The sequence below is a fragment of the Loxodonta africana genome, chromosome 25 (assembly GCF_030014295.1).
Source record: "Loxodonta africana isolate mLoxAfr1 chromosome 25, mLoxAfr1.hap2, whole genome shotgun sequence".
NCBI lineage: Eukaryota > Metazoa > Chordata > Mammalia > Proboscidea > Elephantidae > Loxodonta > Loxodonta africana.
Genome location: NC_087366.1, coordinates 64,152,810 through 64,178,855, shown reverse-complemented (window position 1 = coordinate 64,178,855; position 26,046 = coordinate 64,152,810). Strand labels below are relative to the sequence as shown.

Genomic DNA, 26,046 nt, shown 5'->3' with positions numbered 1-26,046 from the left:
TTAAGAGCTATGGCTGCTAACCAAAAGGTCGGCAGTTGGAATCCACCAGCCGCTCCGGGCAGTTCTACTCTGTCCTATAGGGTCGCTATGAGTCAGAATTGACTCGACGGCAATGGGCTTGTTTTTTTTTTTTTAGAGACAGCATGGAGATTTGGTTTTAGCAATGAACTAGATTTTATTGCTCTTGGAGGGTATATACAAAGCTTCAGCAGAGTTACCAACTCTTCTGACAGAAAAAAGTAAAGACAGATGGATAAATACTTCTAGTGAAGCTTTAAAAATGTGTGAGAATGTTACATTGAGCCTTTGGACTCCAGTGCACAAAATATTACTTCATTGTATAAGCTAAAGTAGAAAGCAAGTTTGTGAATTAACTCTACCAAAGTGAAGCACGCAAAAAAAGGCCTACAATCACACGGTCTGAACCAGGATGTAAACAGTTAAATTTTCACACACGTTTTCAGGGGGCTTAGTTTGTTAACAATGATCTGTATGAAGTTAATTGTTAATGAATGCACAAAACACAAAGCAATGATTAATCAATTTCCATTTTTCTCTTCCCAACACTAAAAAGGGTAATTATACTACCTATTATTATAACTTCATGATGATTCTATCTGCTAATTAGGACATACCTTAATATTCTGCCAACTATTACTAGAAAATGTGGAAAAAACCTAGAACTATAGTTAATACTATAATAAAAACTGAAAAAAAAAAAGAGGAGAAAAATTTAAAAGTACTCACTTATTATAATTTTTACTAGGCAAATCCTTATAACCCACATGCCCTCTCTGAAGTTTTCATCTGATTTTTAAAAAATAACTGTGCTTTGGTATAAAAACCTCTCAAACCCAAGACTATGAACTAACTACTGGCTTTTTTGCTATTTAAGATGAAACATTCTCTTAAGAAAATTCACTGTAAAAACTTTTATAACTCAGTGTAAAATTACTTAGTAAAAATGTACTTGTTTGATCCCAATGTCTAAAACAGGAATTTTTCACTTTTTTATTTTAAAATTTTTGATTCAAACACTTATATAGTCAACTGCAGGATTTATTAGACCTGCTCTTAGTCACTCCATAAAAAATGTCAGCACCATCTTCTCAGGCTGGTGAATCATTGTAAAAGGAAACAAAAGACCACATTTTAGAAACAAGGTCATTAAAGCCAGGAACTAAAATTACTACATAGGAGCAATACCTCTCCAAGTGGGTATCTGACTAGCAGAGTTTCGCAGGCTTCACGCACTTCTGACGCATGTGTGGAAACTAGCTGTGCTTTGCAAGAACTCAGGTACTCTGGATCCACTGGAAAGCTTGTCAAAAACACGAAATTCTTTACTAAGAGGACTAAAGAAGATGCACTATATTTAAAAATCACCATCAATTTTACTAAGATTTACAATAAAAAAAATTTACATCTCTTTTACAATAAAGAGCATTTAGATCTCACTTTTCAGGAAAATATCTTTCATTCTTAAAAAAAGAAAACTGTTGTAAACTTGTTTCTTCTACTGTCTGCTTCACTGAACATAATCTCTTCGGAAACTCCACGTCGCAGAAATAACATGCAAACTGTACATTGTTTGAAAAAGATTATGAGATGGGAAGAAAACCATGTAGGTGATGAAGGAAGAGTCAGAGCTCAAGTCTGAACTTCGCCAACAAAGGCAGATGATCTGAGGAGCTATTTTCATTGGGAAGTCCGTTTACAGTCCATAGGTCTTGTTCCGTAAGAAGTGACAGTCGAGCTAGAAGCTTCAAGCCACCAACCAAAGCTACTGCAGCTCCTATGTGAAAGAAGCACTCGTTTCGTGAAACTGTCAACAAGTTACTGTAAATTAATCAGTGTTTTCTAAACAACGATATAGAACTTGAGACCCTCTAGAAGACTAATAGGGAACTTTTTAAAAATATAACTGAAATTGTATTGAATAGGAGCCCGAGTGGTGCAGTGGTTAAGAGCTCAGCTGTTAACCAAAAGGTCCGCAGTTCGAATCCACCAGCTGCTCCTTGGAAACCCTATGGGGCAGTTCTACGCTGTGCTATAGGGTCATTATGAGTTGGAATTGACTTGATGGCAACGGGTTTGCTTTTGGCTTGCAAGAGGTTTAGTTTTTTGGTTTGGTTCACTGAATAACAATCTAATTAAAATCTCAAAGGCAGCGGTTTCTGATGATTTCCCTGTTTCATGTATTTCTATTTCAAGTTCTGCAAATAATTTTTAGATAAAAACATCAATATTAACACATACTGTCAAGAGTAATTTGAGATTGACAATTACATAAGAAATTCATCTAGCAACCATTCTGTAGTTGCATGAAACCACAGCTGGCAGGTTTACAAGCCACAGCTGAGTAGCAAGTTTATAAGGTGACTGGAGAATAAGTTCGTGTAACTTGGCCTCACAGAATCACGACCCACAAAAGTAGAGTCAAAGATGACACGCTCTTAATGTTGAGATTTGAGTTGCTAGTCCATGACTCTCTCCTGCCACCTAGTGAAGGTTATCAGCATGACGACTATCAGAACTTGGACATTTTGTAGCGTTGATCTGGCTGGTGGGGGAGAGTCAGCCATCTCCTGAGGGTTAACGAGGTTATCCCCAGTAAGGGGGAAAATGATCAGAAGGGGAAGGGAGAAAAGAAAATTAACACAAGAAAAAAGGAAGAGGGGAAAAAAAGGTATAATCAGAAAAGAAAAAGCAGCTGCCCAGATAATAATTTTGGATTTCCAAATTTTTCTGAATATTTTTTGACTTCCAGTTATTTTAAACTGCGTTTTCTCCTCCACTTTAAAACCTTTGGTTAATGTTTTATGCCCGATTTTCACTGAATCATACAAGGAAACATGTGTTTTCATCTTTGCTTTTTGAAAACACACTGTCACAGTACAGACTTTTCTTTGGCAAGATCTAGACTTCCAGAGTCAACGTGACAAAACTGTCTGCTGCTGGTGGCGGAAGTATGGTCCTATAATGAAGGCAGCATGCCTTAGTAAAATTTAAGCACAAAAATGGATGAAGACCCTTAACACCATTTATTCAGTTGCTGTCACAAGAAACTAAGTTCATGGCAAGTAAAACCAAAGGGTAGTAAGACAGACCTGTAACTCAGAAGATGACTGAAACTGGAGGGTAAAGCTGAGGATATAATTCTTAGGTAATAATTTGCTTTGGAGCGTTTCATAGACTCCCTCATCCTGTGTGGCTCATTAACTGATTAAAATATACTACCAACCTGCCAATTTGAAAATAAAAATCTAGAACTTTAACTAGAAGTCGAGCTGATTTTCTCAATCTCAGCCTTGACAATCTAGCTACTATGCTATAGGAGCCCTGGTGGTACACACAGTTGAAGTGCTGGGCTGCTAACTGAAAGGTTGGTGGTTCAAACTTGCCCAGTGGCTCCAGGGGATAAAGACCTGGTGATCTTCTGGAAAGATTACAGCCTAGAAAACCTGATGGGACAGTTCTGCTCCCTCACGGGGTCACTGAGCTAGAATCGACTCGACAGCACCTAACAACAGTGCTAGCTAGCAGGATATACCTGGCTCCTCAGCAACGCCCTCCTTGTCTGCAGAGTAGAAAATATAATCCACAGTTATGGCACTTCGGGAATGACAAGTGGTCACTTCTGGAATCCCAGTGTCAGGAAAGTAATGTGAATAAACAGATGACAAGCTGAAATGGTGCTGTAAATTTGAAGATAATCTAAATTGAAAAGAAAAAATGTTTAGCCTTCATTGAGTTTCATGATTTCTATAGCTTCTCCTATTTAAAGTCCTTTTTCATTTAATTTCCAAACTAAGGCCAGCCATTAGGACAAGCTTTATTTAAACAGAACGTGTAATAATTTGACATTGATATATGAATGTGATATATTCAAATATACGATCATCACATGTGATGAAGTTCAAAATCCATTAACAACAAAGCTATAGTACACGTCGGGGAAAAAGCCTGATAATGAACATACTGATGAGATCCTTTATGAATGACAACACGCCTGAGACCTCCACATGCTGCTGAACACGCATTCTAAAACAATTTCCCACATTTTTATGCAAATAACGCACACCTTCTATGTGGGCCAGCCTCTCCCTCCCGCTGTCAGGTATTTTCACAAGCACTGTTATGCCACTTTTTTTTTTAACATGTTGTTGTAAAAAAAATTAGCATAGCATGCTTATGAAAATACCTTGGAGGTAGAAGGCATGTGTTATCTGCATAAAAATATGGTATATATTTCTGTTGTGTTTTTAAGAAAGAAAAACAAAATGGCCTTCAGAAATTCAATTTGGAACCCACCAGACTTTTGGTGTCAGAGGGGCCATATTTTTCTATACCTATTCTTGTAACATGTCATTGTGTGCCACTGAGTCGATTCCAACTCATAGCGACCCCGTATGACAGAGTAGAAATGCACCATAGGGTTTCCAAGGCTGTAATCTTTACAGATGCAGGCAGCCGTATCTTTCTCCTGCGGAGCAGCTGGTGGGTTCAAACCACCAGCCTTTCCATTAGCAGCTGAGCACTTAACCACTGCACCACCTGGGCTCCTGTCACAACATTAGAGATATTTTGTACTGCATCTTTAAATAGGCTGGTTTACATTTACCCCGTACTCACTGTAAGCCACTATGAGCTGGAATCAACTCAATGGCAATGGGTTTGTTTTTTTTTTTTTGGTTTATAAACATACGTGATGTTACGGGTAAAGGGTTTAAAAACCATTTCCAGTTAACACACCATAACTTGAAGGATCTTATATGTCGTGAAGGAAAACAAAATTTGATTAAAAAAATTTTTTTTTAATTCATCCAACATTTACGAAGTATCTGCTAAGTTCTGGGAACTTTCTCCAGTGCTAAGGATACACAGATAAAGATGCTTGCCTTGGTTTTAAAGAGCTCATGTGACAACGAACAAAGGTAATTCCTTAAGTGTCATCCAAGTTTTAGGAACTTCTTTATAGGTAAGGGCTTTACAATTACCATTAAATGTAAAGGTAATACACCTATTTCCCACCATCTCGTTATCTGACATTTCACATTTAGGACAACAGTAGAAAATCTATTTGACTATTTTGCACATTAACAAGGCAGCGGGCATGGCAGCAATGGCTGCAGAGTGCCCCTTTCCTTGAGGAGGGTCTCCCCCACCCTTCAGGAGGGTGTGCAGGCGGCCTCCAGGAAGCTGGGCCATGCTGCCCTGTACCCTCGCTCCCTCCTGCCAGCAGGGCACTGCATCCAGCTGCCACACCAAGCCAGCCTCCTCTGTGGCCACGGCCTCCAGGCAGACACTCAGGCAGCACCAAGCCAGCGGGCAACTGTTCTGGGTTCCCAGTTCCCACATGGCCTAAGGCCCCTGCAGCTCAAAACTGCTGTCAGGTGGGAAGGGAGGAAAAAAAGAGGCATCGGAGAGGGTGTTTGGAAAAAATCAGCTCGAGTTTAATGACATGCCAAAGTGAACCAAACTGGGCCTGAGGCCTCCAGCTCAGTTGGGTTGGGTGTGTGGCCAGGCTCCGAGCGCCCTCGCAGGAAGCCGAGATGCTCTGGAGAGCAGAGCAGGCTCCAAGATGGCAAACACGGGGCTTGCAAGGCTGGGAGTGGAGCCCTGGAGGCGGCTCTGTGAGGGAAGCTCTGAGCCAGCACAGGAGGAAGGTGAAGTGGTTAAGCCGTGGGCCCTCCAGTTGCACGGCCCAGCTTTATCCAGCTTTGTTTCCTCCAAGCCTCCCTCTCCGCAGAGGAAATAATCCATAACTGGACTCGTCACAGTGATGACCACACCAGTAAATCTGTTATTATTTCTATGATTTTATTTTCAAAATAAAAAATATCGGAAAAATGGATGGTCTGAAAACTGAAGAACTGCTGACTGTCACATTTAACGACCTGGTCTTTGGAACCTAACCATGTTGATAAGTAAGGAATAAGTGTATAGATCTGTAAACTATTTATCTGATTTTCATTTTACAGATATAATCTATACATATAAAACACACTACCTAAAACTATCTTATACCCCATTCGATTATAGAAAGATTTAAGATTTACTTAAAACTAAGTATTTGTTAGCCTTCTTTATTATTCTAGCTCAGGGAAGTTTTTGCTATATTTGAAAAGTTCAATCATAAATTTTTAAATGTTAAAAAAAATTGCCCCCTTTGTTATTAGGTTATTATTTATAAGACAATCTTTTCTCAAAACAATTAAGGTATATAAACTAAGATGGGAAGGAAAGCAGATAAAATGAATGAGAGTTGTCTCTAACTTATTTCCTAAATATAAATGTTAAAACAAAAATCAGAACTATAAAAGAGCCAGGATATTTAAAAAAATCAAGGCATTTCAGGAATCCCCCAAAGAGACGAACTTCAAGTCTCCATCCGGTTGCACTGAACACATCCTCTTCTCAACCACAGCCCCAGGCACTGATGCTTCGCTAACAGTGAGAAATCTGCGCATCTCCAGGCCTGCACCTCCTACGAACTTCCCTTGCAGTTGAAGAGAGAAGTGAAAATGTGCTTTTCTACTGGCATATTCTTTTTTTGGATCAAGTCTCCTATAAACTGTTCTGAGGATCTAAAGATCCTCTTGAAATCTGGATGAAAATTTTTTTATGATCTCGACCTTTGTTTAATTAAAAATATGATGGCAATAAATTTCAAAGTGTACTAGCTGTCTAATTCTTTTTAATAACATTGCTTAAACACTTCCTATGTGTCAAACATTGTGCTTTACGTATTTTGTCTCATATAATCCTCACAGCAGCTCAAATTACACATAAGGAAACTGAGCCTCAGACAGAAATTCTTGCTCAGGATCACACAGCTATAAAGTTGCAGAGTCAGGATTAGAATTCAGGTCTATCTGATTGAAGAACAAGCATTCTTTACCAGCACAGAATATAATCATTTTCTTCCTTCTTTTATCCAAGTGATTTCTGAGAAACACATTTTTTAACTCAACTGAAGTTAGCAAACATCTACCACTGTTTTCCAGAACTTACTTTTCAGGTGTCACCATGACGTCTGTTTTCTCAAGCTGTGTCTGTGTCAGGCTGTCATCTGTAAAAACAAAAAGGAATCTATTAATACTGGTGATGTATGGTTTTGCCCTAGTGTGCCTTAACATGGTCTCTTACTGTAGAGATAGGACTCAGGACAAGTGTGGTTCAGACAGATGCCAAGTTGCACATTGCATCCTGACATCCACATGCTCCAAAATTAAGAGCAAAAATAAAACGCAAACATTTCCAAAGCAACATGCAAATAATTCATCAGGGATAATTTTGGAAGTTCAACTTAAAAAAGGTTAATTTAGAGCTTTAAAAAAAAAGGAATAAGGAAATAACCATATATATATATGAACATTCATCTCTGAGATGTTACCCCTTTAAAAATATAATGTCTTCAAAGGGACCACTATTAGTGAGAAGACAGCCAAAGTGTACTGCAAACACTTACCTGTCTTTTCTACTTTTGGTACCTGCTGTACCTCATACACACAGTTCTGTGAGATACCTAGGTTTGGGGGCCAAATTGGAATAGATAAAATTCTTTGTCCCCGTGAAGACTGTTCCTGGCCAGATACCTAAACAAAATTTCAACAGGTATCTTAAGTGAATAGATTTTAAAGAGTTTATGTATTGAAAAGCTTGTCTTAAATAAAAGGTCTTCCAAGTATGATAAATACTACCCTTTATTCATTGTACTAAGTGATTATGTAAGCTCGTAACATAAAATCTCGTTCCGATACAGTTCAGAGCGTACTCACCTTTTCCACGAAGAGGACAACCTCTCCTACATGTTTTTCTCTACTCTGGGCGCCCCGATCATCTATTAGCTCTGGACTAATGCTGCTCTTCCCTTTTGCTTCCTGCAGTATCCACGGCCAACCCACTGCCATCGAGTTGATCCCAACTCACAGTGACCCTATGGGACAGAGGAGAACTGCTCCACAGGGCTTCCAAGGCTGTAATCTTTATGGGTCACCATGAGTAGGAATCTTTACAGAAGCAGACTGCTACTTCTTTTTCCCAAGGACTGGTTGGTGGGTTCGAACTGCCAACTTTTCAGTTAGCAGCTGAGCGCTTAACCACTGTGCTACCAGGGCTCCTAAAAAAAAAAAATCCTACTAGCTCCTATTACATAAAATACTAAGAGAAACTAACTCCTATAAAATTTGTAACTATCACTCAGAATTCCAGTGGTGAAGAGCTTATTTTGGTTAAATACAGATAATCAAATGATCTAAATAAGGGGAGGAAACCACAATAAAAAAAAAGATAAAGAAAATTTATGTAATAGGTATTTACTGTTTCAAAAAAAAAATTAAAGCATTATTTTATTGCCAACATCCAGCATTCGAAATTCTGTTCTGCTACACTGTCAGTGGCCCCATATCTGTGAAGAAGCCATGTCTTTCAATTATCTTCTCTCCCATTTGAAGTTTTTTTTTTTTTTGCTGTCTGCTATTCCTCCAAACATACAACTACTTACTAGTAGTTGTGGAAAATCATTACAGCTTGGTGAGTTGCAGCTCCTGGACCAGCTGAAGTTTGTGAACAGCTGCACAACATTACAACAAACAAAGCAAATAAGTCTATCCACTAGTACTGAAGGAGCGAGTACTTACCTTTCCTATGGCAAGTCCTTCATAATTCAATTTTCCTTCTTTTATAAAACTATAGAGTGGAGAACCAGGAACGGAATTAAAATCACCACACATGACAATAGGGCAGAAGCTACCATCCTTCTGATGGGCAACACTGGAGATCTCTGCCAGCAGCATCGCCAGCTGAGTCAGCTTAATGTCCCCCCGCCGAGGATTATACAGCAGATGTGTGTTAGCTACACAGATTGCGGGAGAGGCAGCACATGGAACTTTGGGCTGCAAGAGCAACACTAATCCAACGTTGTCTCTGTCCAACAGAGGAATATCAGGGCGGTAGAACTCCACTGGGTTCACCGACAAGAGCGAAAATTTGGAATGTTTAAAGCAAACGGCACAGCCATCAGGCTTCCTTCCTGTCCGCATCTTGTATTCACAGTGATAACCTACAAAAAACAAATGAAGTTAAGAGACTGTTATTTCATTTATTCATACATATATACACACATATATATGTGTGTGTGTGTATATATATATACACACGTGTATGTCAAAACACCGCTCTCCTAATGTGTCTGCCAAAGCATATTCTGTGAAACATTAGTTATGCAGATGTTAAAACACCTGGGACAAACTTCTCAGACTTCAGTGTGCGTTATCACTCTCCCATTCCCATTCTAATAAAAGCAGAGTCACGACAACGGCAGCAACATCGTACGTCTACCCGTCTCCTCACCCTCCGCCCCCATCTCCCGGATCTTTTCCGCGTGTAGCTCTTCCCCACTCATTCCACTCCAACCTCAGGGCCTCTCCCCTTGCCACCTCCACCACCTGGAATGCTCTAGGTATGGCCTGCTCCATCACCTCCTTCAAGGCCACTCAAATGTCACCTCTGCTGAATCTTTATCTGATTCTTTTTGTTTAAACCTTCCCTATTCTTGCTTTTCTCCAGAAAACCATCACGATAATGTATGATTTGCTTATTTATTTTATTGTCAGCCTTTCTCCAATGTAACATGTGCTCTACAAGGGCAGAGTTTTACGTTCTGCTCACTGCTGCGCCCCCACTGCCTAGCACAGAGCATGCCATATAGAAGGTGCTCAGACATGTGTGCTGAATGAGCAAATAAGGCACAAAGCAGGCAGCACTTCTCAAACTTATGTGACCCCAAATAACCTATTTTCAAAATAATCTGTTTTCCACAACAGGTTTTTAGCTTCTATCCATTAGGCACTGGTAGACGCTGATGCTAAAACAGGTTAACTAGACAGAATGGTCCCTGATCTAATGGAGTTGAGAATCTCAGAGGCCTAGTGGCAGGCAGAACAACTCCTAGGAAAGGAAGATACTGAGAGTTCCTTACACACCTTTCTTTCCATTTGAACTATAATTATGTACCAACACAACAGTTTCCACTTGAAATACTTTCATCTTTTCCTGACCTTTTAGAACAGGTATGAAGTTTTCAATTAAGATTTTTTTGGCCCAAATATGCCACAAAATCTGTTAGCAAGTTATGCTTTAATATGCATACATCTTTGAAAGTAAATTTGGCTAAAATAAAAATTACGTTGTACCCAGTGATTCCAAACTTGGCCTGATCTCTGTTCCATAATGATCTTCTTGAACTTCTTGCAAACAGAGTACCTTGGAAGACAAAAATGACTTGAATTAAAATATAAATAGACATGCAGATATGAATTTTTTGGTGCTTTCACCTTTAAAAATAGGCTTCTAAAATTTCAAATCTGATGAGAGCTGAAATAAGAGACTTGTAATCCTTTTTTCTTATTACTTACAGAGCTATCAAACTCATGTTTCCAAACTTGATAACTCTGAAAACCCCGGCCTTCAACGACATGAAGCTCTCTTACTGTCCAAAATCAGTATTTTCCAAAGGAAATATTTTTATTTGCCAGCGTATTTTCCCCAAATTTACAAGCTCATTAGCACAAAATCCTTCAAGTCCTTCCTTAAGATGTTGGTTTCTCTGCATGCCACCATCTAAATTAAATCTTTACGTGAATTATTAAATATAAATTTCAAACCAAAGGAACTACTGAGTACTTAACGTTTCCAGTTCCTATCTCAAAACTGAGTAATACTTAAAACTTCCTGGATTCTTTTTGAAAAGTTAGATGATGACTGATACCAACAGCCATTTGCAAATGATTCCCTGGAAGTCGTGATGCTTTGTTCAGCCTTGTTCCATCACTACTGCTCAACACCTTTCCTTCTTACCCCACAAACAAAAAGGTTAAATCGCTTAGTTCACAAATGTACAAACGAAACATCTAGAATTTTAACGATATTTTGCACTTACATCTGCGTCGAAGTGTTTAATTTCTCTCAGGATATTGGGAAATCTGAAGCTCCAGTGTAATAGTGGCCGCCGGCAGTGTCTGTAGAGGTGCGAATTGTCTTCCAATAAATCTTGTGAAAGTATATTATAGGATACTACTGAGAAGTCAAAGTTGTTCTCACTGTCTTCACATTTGGGGTCGACATTTTTCTCTCCTAGGATCTTCGTGTTTTCTTTATTATGGTTAGATAGATATTCCCAGTGCCGTTCTATTGTGCCTGTCAAAATATATTGGACAAAATAGAAAGAATTAATTTTAAAAAGACCACGTATTCTCCTACATATAAATACTTCCTTGCCTTTAAAAAATTCTAATAGGCAATGAATAGAAATTTCTTCCTTAGGAAATGGCAATATAGCATTTAATAACTAGAAATTCATCAAATTTGTTACACAGGTGCAAAAATGATATACTGACAGAACAGGAGGAACAAAACAGGCTTACAAGGATATAGCGAGTCATTCTGGAGGCTGAGAGTATATGCCAACAAAACACAAAGCGATGGTGCTTTCCTACTTCTTTACGATTAAGAAGCAGCTCTGCCAGACCTGGTTAGCAACTTTATAATCATGATAATATATCTTATGTCACAGTTGGCTTTTCAATAAAATAATTTCCCATCATATTTAATCCCTACTAGTAAGATCATCAAATGATTAACTAGGTTCCAGAATCAACTCTTAGCTTAGGATTCTGGTTTAGATATAAACGAAGAGTATATAATGACAATCTGTGGAAGCAGTTACTGTCTAAAACACTAACGTGGAACAATGCAAATAAAATGAACAAAAGAAATCTGTTGCACACCAAAGTAAAAGTTAAACGTGATACGGAATGCTAGTACATGATAACAGCTGGTTGACTGACCTAGCATGCAGCAACCAGCAATGTGTGATACTTTATATTCTGCAAAGACATTATGTGCCCTGCAAAAGTGATGAAAAGACAATCAAAAGGATAAGAACTTTGCAATTATAGGCAGTCCTCAATTTAGAAATGACCATCACATTTTTAACATACATATATATGGAAACCTTGGTGGTGTGTGGTTAAGAGTTCAGCTGCTAACCAAAAGGTCGGCAGTTCAAATCCACCAGGCGCTCCTTGGAAACCCAACAGGGCAGTTCTACTCTGTCCTGTAGGGTCGCTATGAGTCCAAACGGACCCGATGGCAATGGGTTTTTATATACATACATACATACATATATACATATATATATAATTTTTCCCCCCTCCACCTTCAATCTTCTCCCTTTCACTCCACCATGGAAAGACATGGACTTTAAAAAAAGCAGGTTTTAGAGAATCTATGGGCTTAAAAAATTCCTGGGTGGAACAAATGGTTAAGTGCTCAAGTAACCAAAAGGCTGGCAGTTCAAGCCCAACCAGAGGTATCTCAGAAGAAAAGCCTGGCGATCTGCTTCTGAAAGGTAGCCTTGAAAACACTATGCAGTACAGTTCTACTCCGTAAAGGGTTGCCCTGAGTCCCAACTGACTCAACAACTGGTTTTACTGCTGTATGAGCTTAAAAGAAGAGGAAAACAAGAAAAGGGGAGAAGGTAGGGAAACGGATCTGGTGGGCAGTCTATACAGAAAATCTCAGCCTCAGGGTACTTCCCTCCATCCTGTGGAAATTGTTCACTGCCTGGGTTACAGCCCCTAAAGTTTCCATCAGTTAAAAACTGGGGTTAAAATATTCTATACGTTTGTACATGGGGGGAAAAGACTGAAAGGAAATACTCTGGTATTTTAAAAGTAGTTATCTCTGAGTGGTAGAACTGTGGAAGGTTTTTCCAAATGTATATTTACAATCAGAATATCAATACAGTGTACATAAAAATGCAAATAAAAATACCTTCTAGTAAACTGATCGGACTGCTTTCCTCAATATCTAAGTGGCTGATGCCAGCTGCACCAAGGATAGTGAAATTTGGACCAGAAAAGAGAAAAGGAAGAAAATTTTTAATGAATAGTAAGGTCTGGGCTGGACAAGGGAGAGAGAAGACTATGAAGGTACTGGGAGTCTGACGAGAAAGGCGAAGAAAAGGTAGAAAGAAACAAACGTAAAATAAACAAAAACTTTCAACTATTTCAAAATTTTGCTTGGAGCTTGTCCTATTCCCAAGAGCGGATAGGAAACTAACTCCTTCCCTGTCCTTTACTGAAGAATCTCACCAGAAAGGCCCCAAACTAAGGCTATCTGTACTAGCTGATAGAGCCACTTTGAGATTTAGAACATAGTTTCCCTGGAGGAAACATAACTGATTATCAACAAGTTTCTAGAACACAATTTATTCATAAATTGGGGACTGTCTATAAGGCTTTAGCTGCAAATCAAAAAGTCCTCATACGTATACAACATAATCATGCAAACAAAATGTTAACCTATCATCACAAATAGCACTATATTGGTGTCATCACCACTTTAAAACATGAAAGATGAAGGTCTGAAAACCTTATTCGTATTTTCTTACAAAATATAGTATATGTAAGGGCATACATATGCATTAGTATTTTTATAGTCCTGGCAATTAAGAGTTTATAAACCAACTTTTTTCCCAATTCCACTTCTTAAATAGCTGGGACTACAAGGTTCTCTAATTAAAACAGTGGCTTTCAAACTTCCAGGGCTTGTAGGGCCCTTCAGCATCACTTTTCATGTCATTAAATACCAATTCACAGACAGCTGGGGCTGGGATGACAGGGTGAACACGCATTTTGTCCTGACCACATTGTTCTTAGTAAACTTATAGAAATGTCTTCAAATGTTAGGGTTCCATGAAGACAATTTGAAAACCACTGGTAGGGTGGACAGTCTCTGGTCTTCATATATTTCACAATATAAATTCACACCACAAAAGCTTATATACCTTCCATGTCAAGAGGCACAAGGTGATCACAGCAGAGAAGACAGATGAATCAAAGAAAGTGAGCATAGGCCTGATTGGGTTTCTAGGGTGCCTAATTAAAAAGTCATAATTGTGTCACATAAATCCTTCAAATACCACTTGAAAGTGATAGGCAAGTTAGCAATGCTGTTCTCTTGATTGAAAAGTATTAGTGAAATATCGGAAGTCACAACTATGGTTAACGGAGAGCACTTTCCTTATTCACATCACCTAGGAAGAATGGACATATAAAGAGTCAGATTGCAGTCAAGGCTTATCAGTATGTAAACTTAACTCCCCATCCACTAAAGGGAAAACAACTTTCTGAGTACCTACTGTGAAGCCCACAGGGTGTCAAGCAGATCTCATTTCGCCCTCAACAGGCTTTCACCTAGGTATTTACATTAGGAAACCATGGAGCAAGAGGTTAAGTCACCTAAGTTCAAACAATTATGGTGGTGCTGAGGTGAGAGCAGTCCTGAGCCCATGCTCATGCAAAGCTCCACGTGAGCACACACCAGGTTTACAAAAGGCTAAGGAGTGTGCTGACCTGATGAACAGCAAACACACAAATGAAGAGCAGCGATGTCGTCATACGGCCTCAGGTTTAGACTATGGATTACTCTCAGAAACCTAGTGTTAATGACTCTAAATATACCTTACATTCATTCAAACAAATATTTCTTGTTTATCTACTTAAAGTCCCTGGGTGGTGCAATTACGTGATGGGATTAAGTAGTACCACACAAATAGATTTTCACTTTTGGGTGCTTAGAATTTCTACTTAAATGTGTTTGTTTTTTCTAAGTAGGTGCTTTTCTAACCCTGTAGCAATAAATTATACGTTTATGTGAACAGCAGTTAAGCCAGTGAGACTGGAACCAGGCGGAAGCCTATACACATGGGCTACTCTCTGATAAAAAAGGCAGAACCCTCCTGAAGACCAGTAACTAACACATCTAACTCCTCTAGCTCTGACGTCCAGATGAGACTCACTGACTGCCTTCCTTCACCAAAAGGACGCATCCGCTCCCTGCAGGTGAACACCCACACTGCCTACTTGCAAACACCTTCAGGGAAGTTACATTCCCTGAAAACTATAGCTCAGTAAGAAAAACAATTCCAAATTCTACTTAGAAAATTCATTTACACTTTCTGTGGGATAGAGGGGAAACCCTGGTGGTGCCGTGGTTAAGTGCTATGGCTGCTAACCAAAACGTCAGCAGTTCAAATCTACCACGCGCTCCTTGAAAACTCTATGGGACAGTTCTATTCCGTCCTATAGGGTCACTATGAGTCGGAATGAACTCAACAGCAATGGATGTGGTTTTTGTTTTTGGTGGGATAGAGAGCTGGCAGGAGAGAGGGAGTCTAATGAATTGTTTAGAGTAAAAAGAATATGAGGAGAATAGAAGGAATCAACACATTCCGAAAAAAACTTTCTCAAACTTAAACGCAACGTAGTTCCCTTTTAAAAGGTAAAATAAGACCCCACTTTGAGAAATACTGACTTGAGAAACTAAAATCTTATTCAGTAAGAAAATATCTTTCATTTATGATTGTTTTTATTTTAAAAAAGGTTCTTACCTAATGATTTTTTAAAAAGCTAGCACTGAAAATGAAAACAGAGGATTGAATTCTCATGTAGATCTGTGTGACTCTGGGATTCGTCCACCAATTTCTAGGAAGTCTAAGGACCTTAGTTTCAAAAACACTGGGTTTGAAAACGATTCTTAAACTTGCTATTTTTAATCCATTTCTCCATTCTTTCCCAACTTTATTCTACTGTAGCATCACTTCTACTATTTTTACTGCTGAAAATATACAATTAATTCAAAACAAAAAGACTTCATTTAAAACAGAATTTTTTTTTTCCTAATAGAAAACTACTGGCTAAAAATAAACACCAAACATCTCTAAAATATGCAGCAGGTTTTCTTAAGGAAAGTTTCAACTTAGTCCATCACTTATGTCTATTTCTGCACCAAGACAAACATCACCTTTACCTTGGTGTTTTCTTCGTTTTGACGAAGGCTCATCTCCCTCAGAGCTCATGCTGTAACTAGAGAGATGAATCAAAGATGTCTGGCTCAGGTGCTCGGGTCTCCAGTGCAAGTACTGAAACTGAGTTCTAGACTCAAACAAACAAGCTGGTCTCCAATGTAGTGAAAAATGCCTAGTACTGAAGTATGGATACGGAGCACGAGAATAATGTCCAGGCCACCTCATACAACTAGAGATATGTCTGTCCCAGCAACACCTCTGCAGATCCTCCCACGGTGTGGTCCAGTCTCTGCCCAGACTCCTCGGGCGATGTGGTAACATGGGGCATCTACAAGAAATAAATACACTCTTTGAGGCACCACCTTCTGTTCTGCTATAATACATACACTCTAAATCTCATCTTCCTCAAGGGAAGATAACGTCATTTGAAATTTGCCTTCTAAATCTGTGAAGGATGGCCGAAAAACACCCAAGGTTTAACTATTAGTAGTATCTCAATACTCTCTTAAACAATCATGAATGGTATTCTAAATACTTAACCTAGAATGCCACCGAGGCTCCCCAAACACCACACACCCTTCAAAAAGCCCACAATTCAACTGAGAGATAAATCAACCATCAAACCTGATGTTCAAAGTAGCTTTCTAGCACCTAGTAAAACTCAATGGAAAATAAAATCCACAACATAATACTTACAGAACACATCTGACTACAGTTACAGCGAATCTGTACTACAACTTGGGTTTGTGGTAAAAACACATCTGAACAGTTTTAATACCAAGGCTGGATTTTCCAAACATATGTATACCCAAAAAAACAAGTGCCCATCACAACATCACAAAAGTACTTCCTCTTGCTAATCAGTGGGTGGATAATTTATTTTCCTATACTTTATAAAACAAATAAAAACACGTTTCCCCTTGGAGGAAAAGAAAGGGAATAGAGATGACTTAGTAGGAATTCACCAACACTCTAAATCCAACAGCACCAGTTCAACCCATCATCCAAAATACCTTCAAAGTAGTGCTAACAAACTCCCTGAAGAAACAACACAACAAAGCACCACACTCTTCACACCATGCAGTCCTCCTCTGGCAAAATGCTAGGGTTCAAACACTTCTAGCCGTCCCTCCAGGATTCATTAAAGGTGCGTCTCCAAGACAGTGTCAGTAACGTCCACTTTCAGTACTACAGGAATTTTACTAAATTGCACTTACTGTTATTTGATTTTCATGTTAACATTTAAAATTCTTTTTATATATTTTTGCAGTCCATGCATTCTCAAACTGTTCTCTAAATTCAGCTGTAAATCTTCGAAGGTGATACATGGGCAGTCTTCCCTGCTTTTAAGAGACAACTTTAAAAGCCATAGAGATTTGGGCACCTGCTCTATCCTAATAAGCCACTGTATTGAAATAAAATGCTTCTACTCCAACACTTTTTCTCAACATTTGTTGTCGTTTATACAGATGTCATTTTCTCTTACAACAACGAACTTCTTCAAGGTTAGACTCTTCCTATTCGTCTTAATCCCAGTCTCTTCCCAAGCACCTAGCACAGGTCTGGCTCAGGGTTAGAGTCTTCCTATTCGTCTTAATCCCAGTCTCTTCCCAAGCACCCAGCACAGGGTTAGAGTCTTCCTATCCGTCTTAATCCCAGTCTCTTCCCAAGCACCTAGCACAGGTCTGGCTCAGGGTTAGAGTCTTCCTATTCATTTTAATCCCAGTCTCTTCCCAAGCACCTAGCACAGGTCTGGCTCAGGGTTAGAGTCTTCCTATTCGTCTTAAGCCCGGTCTCTTCCCAAGCACCTAGCACAGGTCTGGCTCAGGGTTAGAGTCTTCCTATTCGTCTTAATCCCGCTCTCTTCCCAAGCACCCAGCACAGGGCTAGAGTCTTCCTATTCGTCTTAGTCTCTTCCCAAGCACCTAGCACAGGTCTGGCTCAGGGTTAGAGTCCTCCTATTCGTCTTAATCCCAGTCTCTTCCCAAGCATCTAGCACAGGTCTGGCTCAGGGTTAGAGTCTTCCTATTGGTCTTAATCCCCGTCTCTTCCCAAGCACCTAGCACAGGTCTGGCTCAGGGTTAGAGTCTTCCTATTGGTCTTAATCCCAGTCTCTTCCCAAGCACCTAGCACAGGTCTGGCTCAGGGTTAGAGTCTTCCTATTCGTCTTAATCCCAGTCTCTTCCCAAGCACCTAGCACAGGTTTGGAACACGGCCAATACTCAGGAAACACAGTTGAATCTAATTACCATGAAGCCCCAGGCTTACAAGAGTTAAAAGCAGCTCCCCAAGACTTTGTGATATTATTTTTAGTTTTAGTATGGTACAACAGCTGGTTTTATATGGTACACAAACCTTTCGATTTTTAATATCTAAGAATTTATTTTAAAGTGTATCAGGGAGAAAAAAATCGTAACCAGTACATCAAACTCAAGATTTCGCAGATACAGCTTAGAGCAGCGTTTACGTGAGTAGCACCTATTTAAGCGCTTTTTTTAACTGAGTAAATTTAAAGAAAAATTTCCAGTAAGTACTAACAGTACAGGTGGAGCGAGAATTTGGTACTGATCGGAAAGGCGGGCATTAACAGAGACTGAAGTTGGAGAGACTCGAACACACCAACAAACGCGCGCTGCCCGCGGGGTCGGGCCGGCCGGGGCCGCAGCCTGTCAGCCGGGCCCCGAGGTCGGTCAGCCGGTCAGCCGGGCCCCACAGCCGGTCAGCCGGGGCCTCAGCCGGTCAGCAGGGCCCCACAGCCTGTCAGCCGGGCCCCGAGGTGGATCAGCCGGTCAGCAGGGCCCCACAGCCTGTCAGCCGAGCCCCGAGGTCGGTCGGCCGGGCCCCACAGCCGGTCAGCCGGTCAGCAGGGCCCCACAGCCGGTCAGCCGGGGCCTCAGCCGGTCAGCAGGGCCCCGAGGCCCCTCAGCCGGGCCCGGAGCTGCGGCCGGGGAGGAGCCGCGGCCGGAGGCGGAGGCTGGCACCGGCTGGGCTGGAGAAGGGGGCCGGGGTGGTGCCGGGCCGGCGTCCAGGCCGCGCCCGGGGTACTTATCCCGCAGGTCCCCGAGGCTCGTCCCAGCGACGGCGCCGCCCGCCCTGCCCGCCTTCCGCCCACCGCCCCGCCTCAGGCGGGCCCCAGAGCCGCCCTCCCGTCTCCCCGCCCCTCCGGCCGCAGCCCCACTGACCGGCCTCGCCCCACCGCACAGCGGCCGTAGCCCCTCCTCACACAGCGCCACGCTTCCATCCTCCCGCGGGGCCCGGCCTCAGGCGCGCCTCAGACTCAGCGGCTGAGGGTACCGGAGAGGCCCCATCGCCGCGCCTCCGACACCCAGCCCAGCTGCAAGGCATGCCGGGAAGCCCGGCTCGCCGGCCGCCAAGCCCCCATCTTGCGCGGCGAGATCACGGAATTGCCGTAACCGCGCATCCTTCTCAGTGAGCATGCGCAGAGCGTGTGACCCGGGACAGCCATTTCGGGATAGGGCAAAGTAGCGCTCTCAGCTTTGAGGAGAGAGGTGAGCTCAACAACTTTTTCAAGGCTTACGGGCAGATACAATGTGCTTACTCTATGAGAAGAAGAAAAAAAAAAAAACAAAAACACCCATTGAGACAGGAAGAAAACAAATTATTTTAGACTCTTTTTATGAGGTACTTGGGGGAGATTCCACAAACTAGGAAATGACCCAGGTCAGCGTTCCCATAAAACAGTGGTATTTTACAGGCGGCTGCAGCAGGATAGCGACAGGAAACTGCCAGAAATTCAAGCCGCATTTAGAAGAGGATGTGGAACCAGGGATATCATTGCTGATGTCGGATGGATCTTGGATGAAAGCAGAGAATACCAGAAAGATGTTTACGTGTGTTTTACTGACCGTGCAAAGGCGTTCGACTGTGTGGATCATAACAAATTATGGATGACGTTGTGAAGAATGGGAATTCCTGAACACTTAATTGTGCTCATGAGGAACCTGTACATAGATCAAGAGGCAGCCATTCATACAGAACAAGGAGATACTGTGGTTTAAAGTCAGGAAAGGTGTGAGTCAGGGTTGTATCCTTTCACCATACATATTCAATCTGTATGCTGAACAAATAATATGAGAAACTGGCTATATGAAGAAGAATGGGGCATCAGGATTGAAGGAAGACTCATTAACAACCAGCATTATGCAGATGACACAACCTTCCTTGCTGAAAGTGAAGAGGACTTGAAGCACTTACTGATGAAGATTAAAGACTACAGCCTTCAGTATGGATTACACCTCGACATAAAGAAAACAAAAATCGTCACAGCTGGACCAATAAGCAACATCCTGATAAACAGAAAAATTTGAAGTTGTCAAGGATTTTACTTTACTTGGATCCACAACCAACACCCGTGGAAGCAGCAGTCAAGAAATCAAAAGATGCATTGCATTGGGTAAGTCTGCTGCAAAAGACCTCTTTAAAGTGTTGAAAAGCAAAGCTGTCACCCTGAGAACTACGGTGTGCCTGACCCAAGACATGGTGTCTTCAGTTGCCTCCTATGCATGTGAAAGTTGGACAATGAATAAGGAAGACGGAAGAAGAATTGATGCCTTTGAATTGTGGCATTGGCAAAGAATATTGAATATACCATGGATTGCCAAAAGAACAAATTTGTCTTGGAAGAAGTTCAACCCGAATGCTCCTTAAAAGCAAAGGCAGTGAGACTATGTCTCACATACTTTGGACATATTATCAGGAAGGATCAGCTCCTGGAAAAGGACATCATGCTTGGTAAAGTAGACAAGTAATCGAAAAAGAGGAAGACCCTCAAAGAGATGGATTGACACAGTGGCTGCAACAACGGGCTCAAGCATAGCAACAGTTGTGAGGATGGCGCAGGATCGGATAGTGTTTCGTTTTGTTGTGCATAGGTTGCTATGAGTTGAAACCGACTGGATAGCACCTAACAACAACTAGTTTTTGTTAACTCATTTTGTAGGAAAATAGCGTCAGAGCTCACTTTTTGTTATTAAAACGTTATAGTGGTAAAATATGCATAACAAAAAATTTACCATTCAAGTGTACAACTGTTGTTGTGTGCCCTCCAGTTGATTCTGACTGAGAGAGACGGAATCTATAGGACAGAATAAAACAGCCCTGTAGAGTTTCCTAGGCTGTGATCTTTTTGGGAGCAGATCAAGAGGTCTTTTCTCCAGCGAAGTGGCTGGGTTTGGACCACTGACCTTTTGGTTAGCACCTGAGCACTTAACTATTGTGCCACCAGAGCTCCTTTGTCCAACTATAGTGTCTATTTCAAGAAGTTTTTATCACCCCAAACAGAAACTCAGCACCCCTTAAGAAATAACTCCATCTCGCCTTCCCTCCAGCCTCTGGATATTTCATACAAGTGGAACCATACAATATTTGTCCTTTTGTGTCTGACTTATTCACTCAGCAGTCCATCCGTGTGTGTGAGAAGGTTCATTTCATCTCACAGAATGTATCAGAACTTCATCTCTTTATAGCTGAATAACATTCCATTGTATGCCCCACGCTTTGTTTTTCCATTCATTTGTTGATAGATACTTTGGTGGTTTTCACTTTTCAGCTATTGTGAATAATGCTGCAGTGAACACTGATGTTCAAGTATGTGACTCCCTGATTTCAAATCTTGCTGGGTCATATGGGAATTCTATGTTTAACTTTATGAGGAACTGCCAGACTGTTGGCCACAGCAGTTGCAGTGTTTTACATTGTCAGTAACAATATAAAATGATTCGAATGTCTCCACATACTCTCCAACACATGGTTTTCCACCATTTTTCTGATAATACCCATCTGTGAAGTGGTATCTCATTGTGATTTTGATGTGCATTTCCCTAATGATTAATGTCATTGAGCATCTCTTCATGTGCTTGTCACCCATTTGTATATCTTTAGAAAAAAGTCTATTCAAGTACCTCACCCATTTTTTAATAGGTTAGTTTGTCTTTTTGTTGTTGAGTTGTAGGAGATCTTTATATATTCCGAATATTAAATCCTTACCTGATATATGATTACCAAATACTTTTTCCCATTCTGTAGGTTCTCTTCACTTTCTTGATAAAGATATTAATTAACTTCGATGAAGTCCAATTTATCTACTTTTAGTTACTTGTGCTTGGTGTCATATCTAAGAAACCATTGCTTAATCCAAGGGCACAACGGTTTACACTTATGTTTTATACTTTCAGACCTTACATTCAGGTGTTTGATCCATTTTAATTCTAGTATATAGTGTGAGGGAGGAGTCCAAATTCATTCCTTAGCATAAGGAGGTCCATTTATCCCAGCATCATTTCCTAAAGAGATTATTCTTTCCCCATTGGACTTGGCACCCTTGTCAAAAATCAATTGGCCATAGATGTATGGGTTTATTTCTGGACTGCCAATTCTATTCCATTGGTCTATATGTCTATCCATATACCAGAACCACACCGTTTTGATTATTGTACTTTGTCGTACGTTTTGAAATTAGGAAGTGTGAGTCTTTCTACTTTGTTCTTCTCTTTCCAGATTGCTTTGGCTATTGCAATTCCATATGAATTTGAGGATCAACTTTTCCATTTCTGCTAAAAAGACTATTTCCTCTAATTGCTTTGACTCTGCAGATCACTTTGGGTAGAATTAACATCTTAGCAGTAGTCTTTAAACTCATGATCACAGGATATGTTTTATTTAGGTCTTCCTTAATTTCTTTCAGTATTGTTTTATAGTTTTTAGTATACAAGTCTTTTACCTTCCTGATTAAATTTATATTCCTAGGTATATTATTCTTTAAGATGCTATTGTAAATGGAATTGTTTTCTTAATTTCCCTTTCAGATTGTTCATAGCTGGTGTATAGAAATGCAACTTAGTTTTGTGTGTTGATCTTGTACCCTGCAACTTTGCTGAATTCATTTATTAGTTCTAGTAGTTTTCTTGGGGCCCTAGTAGTTTTCTTATGGATTCCTTGGGATTTTCCATGTATAGGATCATGTGCGAATAGAGTTAGTTTTACTTCTTCTTTTCCGATTTGGGTATCTTTTCTTTCTTTCTTTTTTTTGGCCTAATTGCTCTGGCCAGGACTTCCAGTATAATGTTAAACAGCAGTGGTGAAAGCAGGCATCCTGTTTTCTTCCACATTTTAAGGGGAAAACTTTCAGTCTTTCACCATTGAGTATGATGTTAGCTTTGAGTTTTCCATAGATGGCCTTTGTCATGTTGTGGAAATTCTCTTCTATTTCTAGTTTGCTAGATTTTGTCAAATGCCTTTTTTTGCCTTGAGATGATCGTGTGGTTCTTTTCCCTTGTCTATTAATATGGTTTTATTACAGTGATTGATTTTCTTAAGCTGAACAACTCTTGAAATACTGGGATAAATCCCACTTAGTCATGGTGTATAATCCTTTTAATATGCTTTGGATTCAGTTATAGTATTTTGTTAAGAAATTTTGCATCTATATTCATAAGGTACACTGGCCTATAATTTTCTTTTCTTGTGTTGTCTTTATATAGCTTTGGTATCAGGGTAATACTGGCCTCATAGAATGAGTTAGGAAGCATTTTTTTTGGAAGGATTTGAGAAGCTTTGATGTTATTTCTTTAAATGTTTGGACCATCTGGTCCAGGACATTATGTTTTTGGGAGATTTTTGATTACTAATGTAATCTCTTCACTTGTTACAGGTCTGTTGAAATTTTTTATTTCTTCCTGAGTCAATTTGGGTAGTTTGTGTGTTTCTAGGAATTTGTACATTTCATATAAAGCCAAAAAAAACCAAACCTGTTGCCATCGAGTCAATTCTGACTCATAGCGACCCTATAGGACAGAGTAGAACTGTCCCATAGTTTCCAAGGAGCGCCTGGTGGATTTGAACTGCCGACATTTTGATTAGCAGCTGTAGTTCTTAACCACTACACCACCAGGGTTTCCATATAGGTTATCTAATTTGTTGGTGTACGAATTGTTCATAGTATTCTGTTATAGCTCTTTTTTACTTCTGTAGTCAGTGGTAAGGTCCCACTTTCATACATGATTTTAGTTATTTGCGTCTTCTCTCCTTTTTTCCTTCTCAGTCTAGTTAAAGGTTTGTTGATTTTATCTTAAAAAAAAAACAAAAACTTTTGGTTTCATTGATTTTCTCTTCTGTTTTTCAATTTCTTTTATAATTCATATCTGCTCTAATCTTTATTAAAACTCATTAGCATCATCATTTTTGACTCATAGTATCTTTATTGGAGCCCTGGCCGCTAACCAAAAAGGTCAGCAGTTCAAATCCACCAGCCACTCCTTCGAAACCCTATGGGGCAGTTCTCCTCTGTCCTATACGGTCACTATGGGTCAACTCAACGGCAATGGTTTTGTTTCTAATCTTTATTATTTCCTTTTTCTGGTAGCTTTGGACTTTTTTTTTTTTTTTTTTTGGACTTAGTTTACTCTTCTTTTTCTAGTTCCTCAAGGTGTAAGTTTAGGTTATTGATTTCAGGCTGTGCTTCTTATTTAATGTAGGCATTTACAGCTGTAAATTTCCTTCTGAGCACTATTTTCACCGTATCCTATGAGTTATGGTATGTTGTGCATTCATTTTCATTCATCTCTAAGTATTTTCTAATTTCCCTTGTGATTTCTTCTTTGATTCTTTGGTTGTTTAATACTGTGTTGATGAATCCTCATATATTTTTGAAATTTCCAGTTTTCCTTCTGTTATTGATTTCGTTTCATTGTGGCTAAAGAAGATACTTTGTATGATTTCAATCTTTTAAAATGTATATTTGTTTTGTGACCTAGTGTTTTAGTTATCTAGTGTTGCCATTACAGAAATACCACAAGTGGATGGCTTTAATAAACAGAAATTTATTTCCTCACAGTAAAGTAGGCTAAAAGTCCAAATTCAAGGCATCAGTTCCAGGGGAAGTCTTTCTCTCTCTGTTGGCTCTGGGAAAATGTCCTTGTCCTTAATCTTCCCATCATCGAGGAGCTTCTCAGGCTCAGGGACCCCGTGTCCAAATGACATGCACTGCTCCTGATGCTGCTTTCTTGGTGGTACGAGGTCCACCAACTCTCTGCTTGCTTCCCTTTTCTTTTATCTCTTGAGAGATAAAAGGTGGTGCAGGCGACACCGCAGGGAAACTCTCTTCACTTTGGATCAGGGAGGTGACCTGAGTAAGGGTGGTGTTACAATCCCACCCTAATCCTTTTAACATAAAATTACAATGAAAAAATGGATAACCACCACTTAATACTGGGAAGCATGACCTAACCAAGTTGATACAAACATTTTTTAGGGACATAATTCAGCCCAAGACACCTAGCAATGGTCTATCCTAGGGAATGATCCATGTGCACTGGAGAAGACTATATCTTCTGGTTTTCAGTGGTGTGTTCTATATATGTCACTTAGGTCTGATCTTCTGTCTAGATGTTCTATCCATTATTGAAAGGGGGTTATTAAAGTCTCCAAATATTATTGTAGAACTGTTTACTTCTCCCTTCAATTCTGTCAATATTTGCTTCATGTATTTTGGGGCTCTGTTGTTAGGTACGTATATATTTACAGCTGTTATGTTTTCTTGATGAATTGACCCTTTTATCGTTACACATTCTTCTTTGTCTCTGGTAACAGATTTTTGACTTATAGCCTATTATGTTCGATATTAATATAGGCACCTCAGGTCTATTTTGATTACTATTTGTATGGAATATTTTTCCATGTTTTCACTTTCCATCTATTAGTTTCTCTGGATCTAAATGAGTCTCTTGAAGACAGCATATAGTTGGATTATTATTATTTTTTTTAAACCACTCTGTGTTTTGATTAGAGTTTAATCCATTTACATTTAAAGTAATTAACGATAAGGAAGGACTGACTTCTGCCATTTTGCACTTTGTTTTCTGTGTCTTACACCTTTTTTTTTTGTCCCTCATTTCTTCCAGTATTGCCTACTTTTGTGTTTAATTGATTTTTGTAGTGCATCACTTTGATTCCCTTCTAATTTCCTTTTGGGTGTATATTTTAGATATTTGCAGTTACCATGAGAATTATAATTAACATCCTAAATTATAAAAACCTAGTTTAAATTCATACCAACTTCAATAACATACAAAAACTTTGTTCCTTTAATAATCCTCCCTTCCAACTTTACATTGTTATCACAAATTACATCTTTATGCTTGTGTGTACAAAAC

At 39.8% G+C, this 26,046-nt stretch overlaps 1 protein-coding gene across 8 annotated transcripts; it reads right to left on the bottom strand.

Annotated features, from left to right (window-relative positions):
- Nucleotides 1–103: 103 nt before the first annotated feature.
- Nucleotides 104–19,237, bottom strand: ANGEL2 (angel homolog 2). Of its 8 annotated transcripts, none has more exons than XM_023538667.1 (9): nt 19,101–19,237; nt 15,880–16,205; nt 10,946–11,202; nt 10,200–10,269; nt 8,646–9,067; nt 7,475–7,601; nt 7,018–7,075; nt 3,554–3,717; nt 104–1,795 (listed from the first exon to the last, which is right to left on the bottom strand). In XM_023538667.1, exons 1-9 carry the CDS (start codon nt 19,220–19,222, stop codon nt 1,644–1,646), a joined length of 1,698 nt encoding a protein of 565 aa, XP_023394435.1. In that variant the 5' UTR covers nt 19,223–19,237; the 3' UTR covers nt 104–1,643. The 8 variants fall into 8 exon arrangements, with proteins under 8 accessions (XP_023394435.1, XP_064132989.1, XP_010597693.1 ...); XM_064276919.1 differs by having other exon boundaries at nt 19,060–19,205; XM_010599391.3 differs by lacking the exon at nt 19,101–19,237 and adding an exon at nt 18,497–18,599.
- Between the last annotated feature and the right edge of the window lie 6,809 nt (nt 19,238–26,046).

What these genes read in the sequence shown, in the direction of transcription:
- ANGEL2 (XM_023538667.1), bottom strand. Translation starts at nt 19,222, where the DNA reads ATGCCTTGCAGCTGGGCTGGGTGTCGGAGGCGCGGCGATGGGGCCTCT. An exon ending in AAAACGAAGAAAACACCAAG is followed by an intron (nt 11,203 to 15,879) that starts GTAAAGGTGATG and finishes ATATTTTGACAG; the next exon opens with GCACAATAGAACGGCACTGG. An exon ending in ACCAAAAGTAGAAAAGACAG is followed by an intron (nt 7,076 to 7,474) that starts GTAAGTGTTTGC and finishes TTGTTTTTACAG; the next exon opens with ATGACAGCCTGACACAGACA.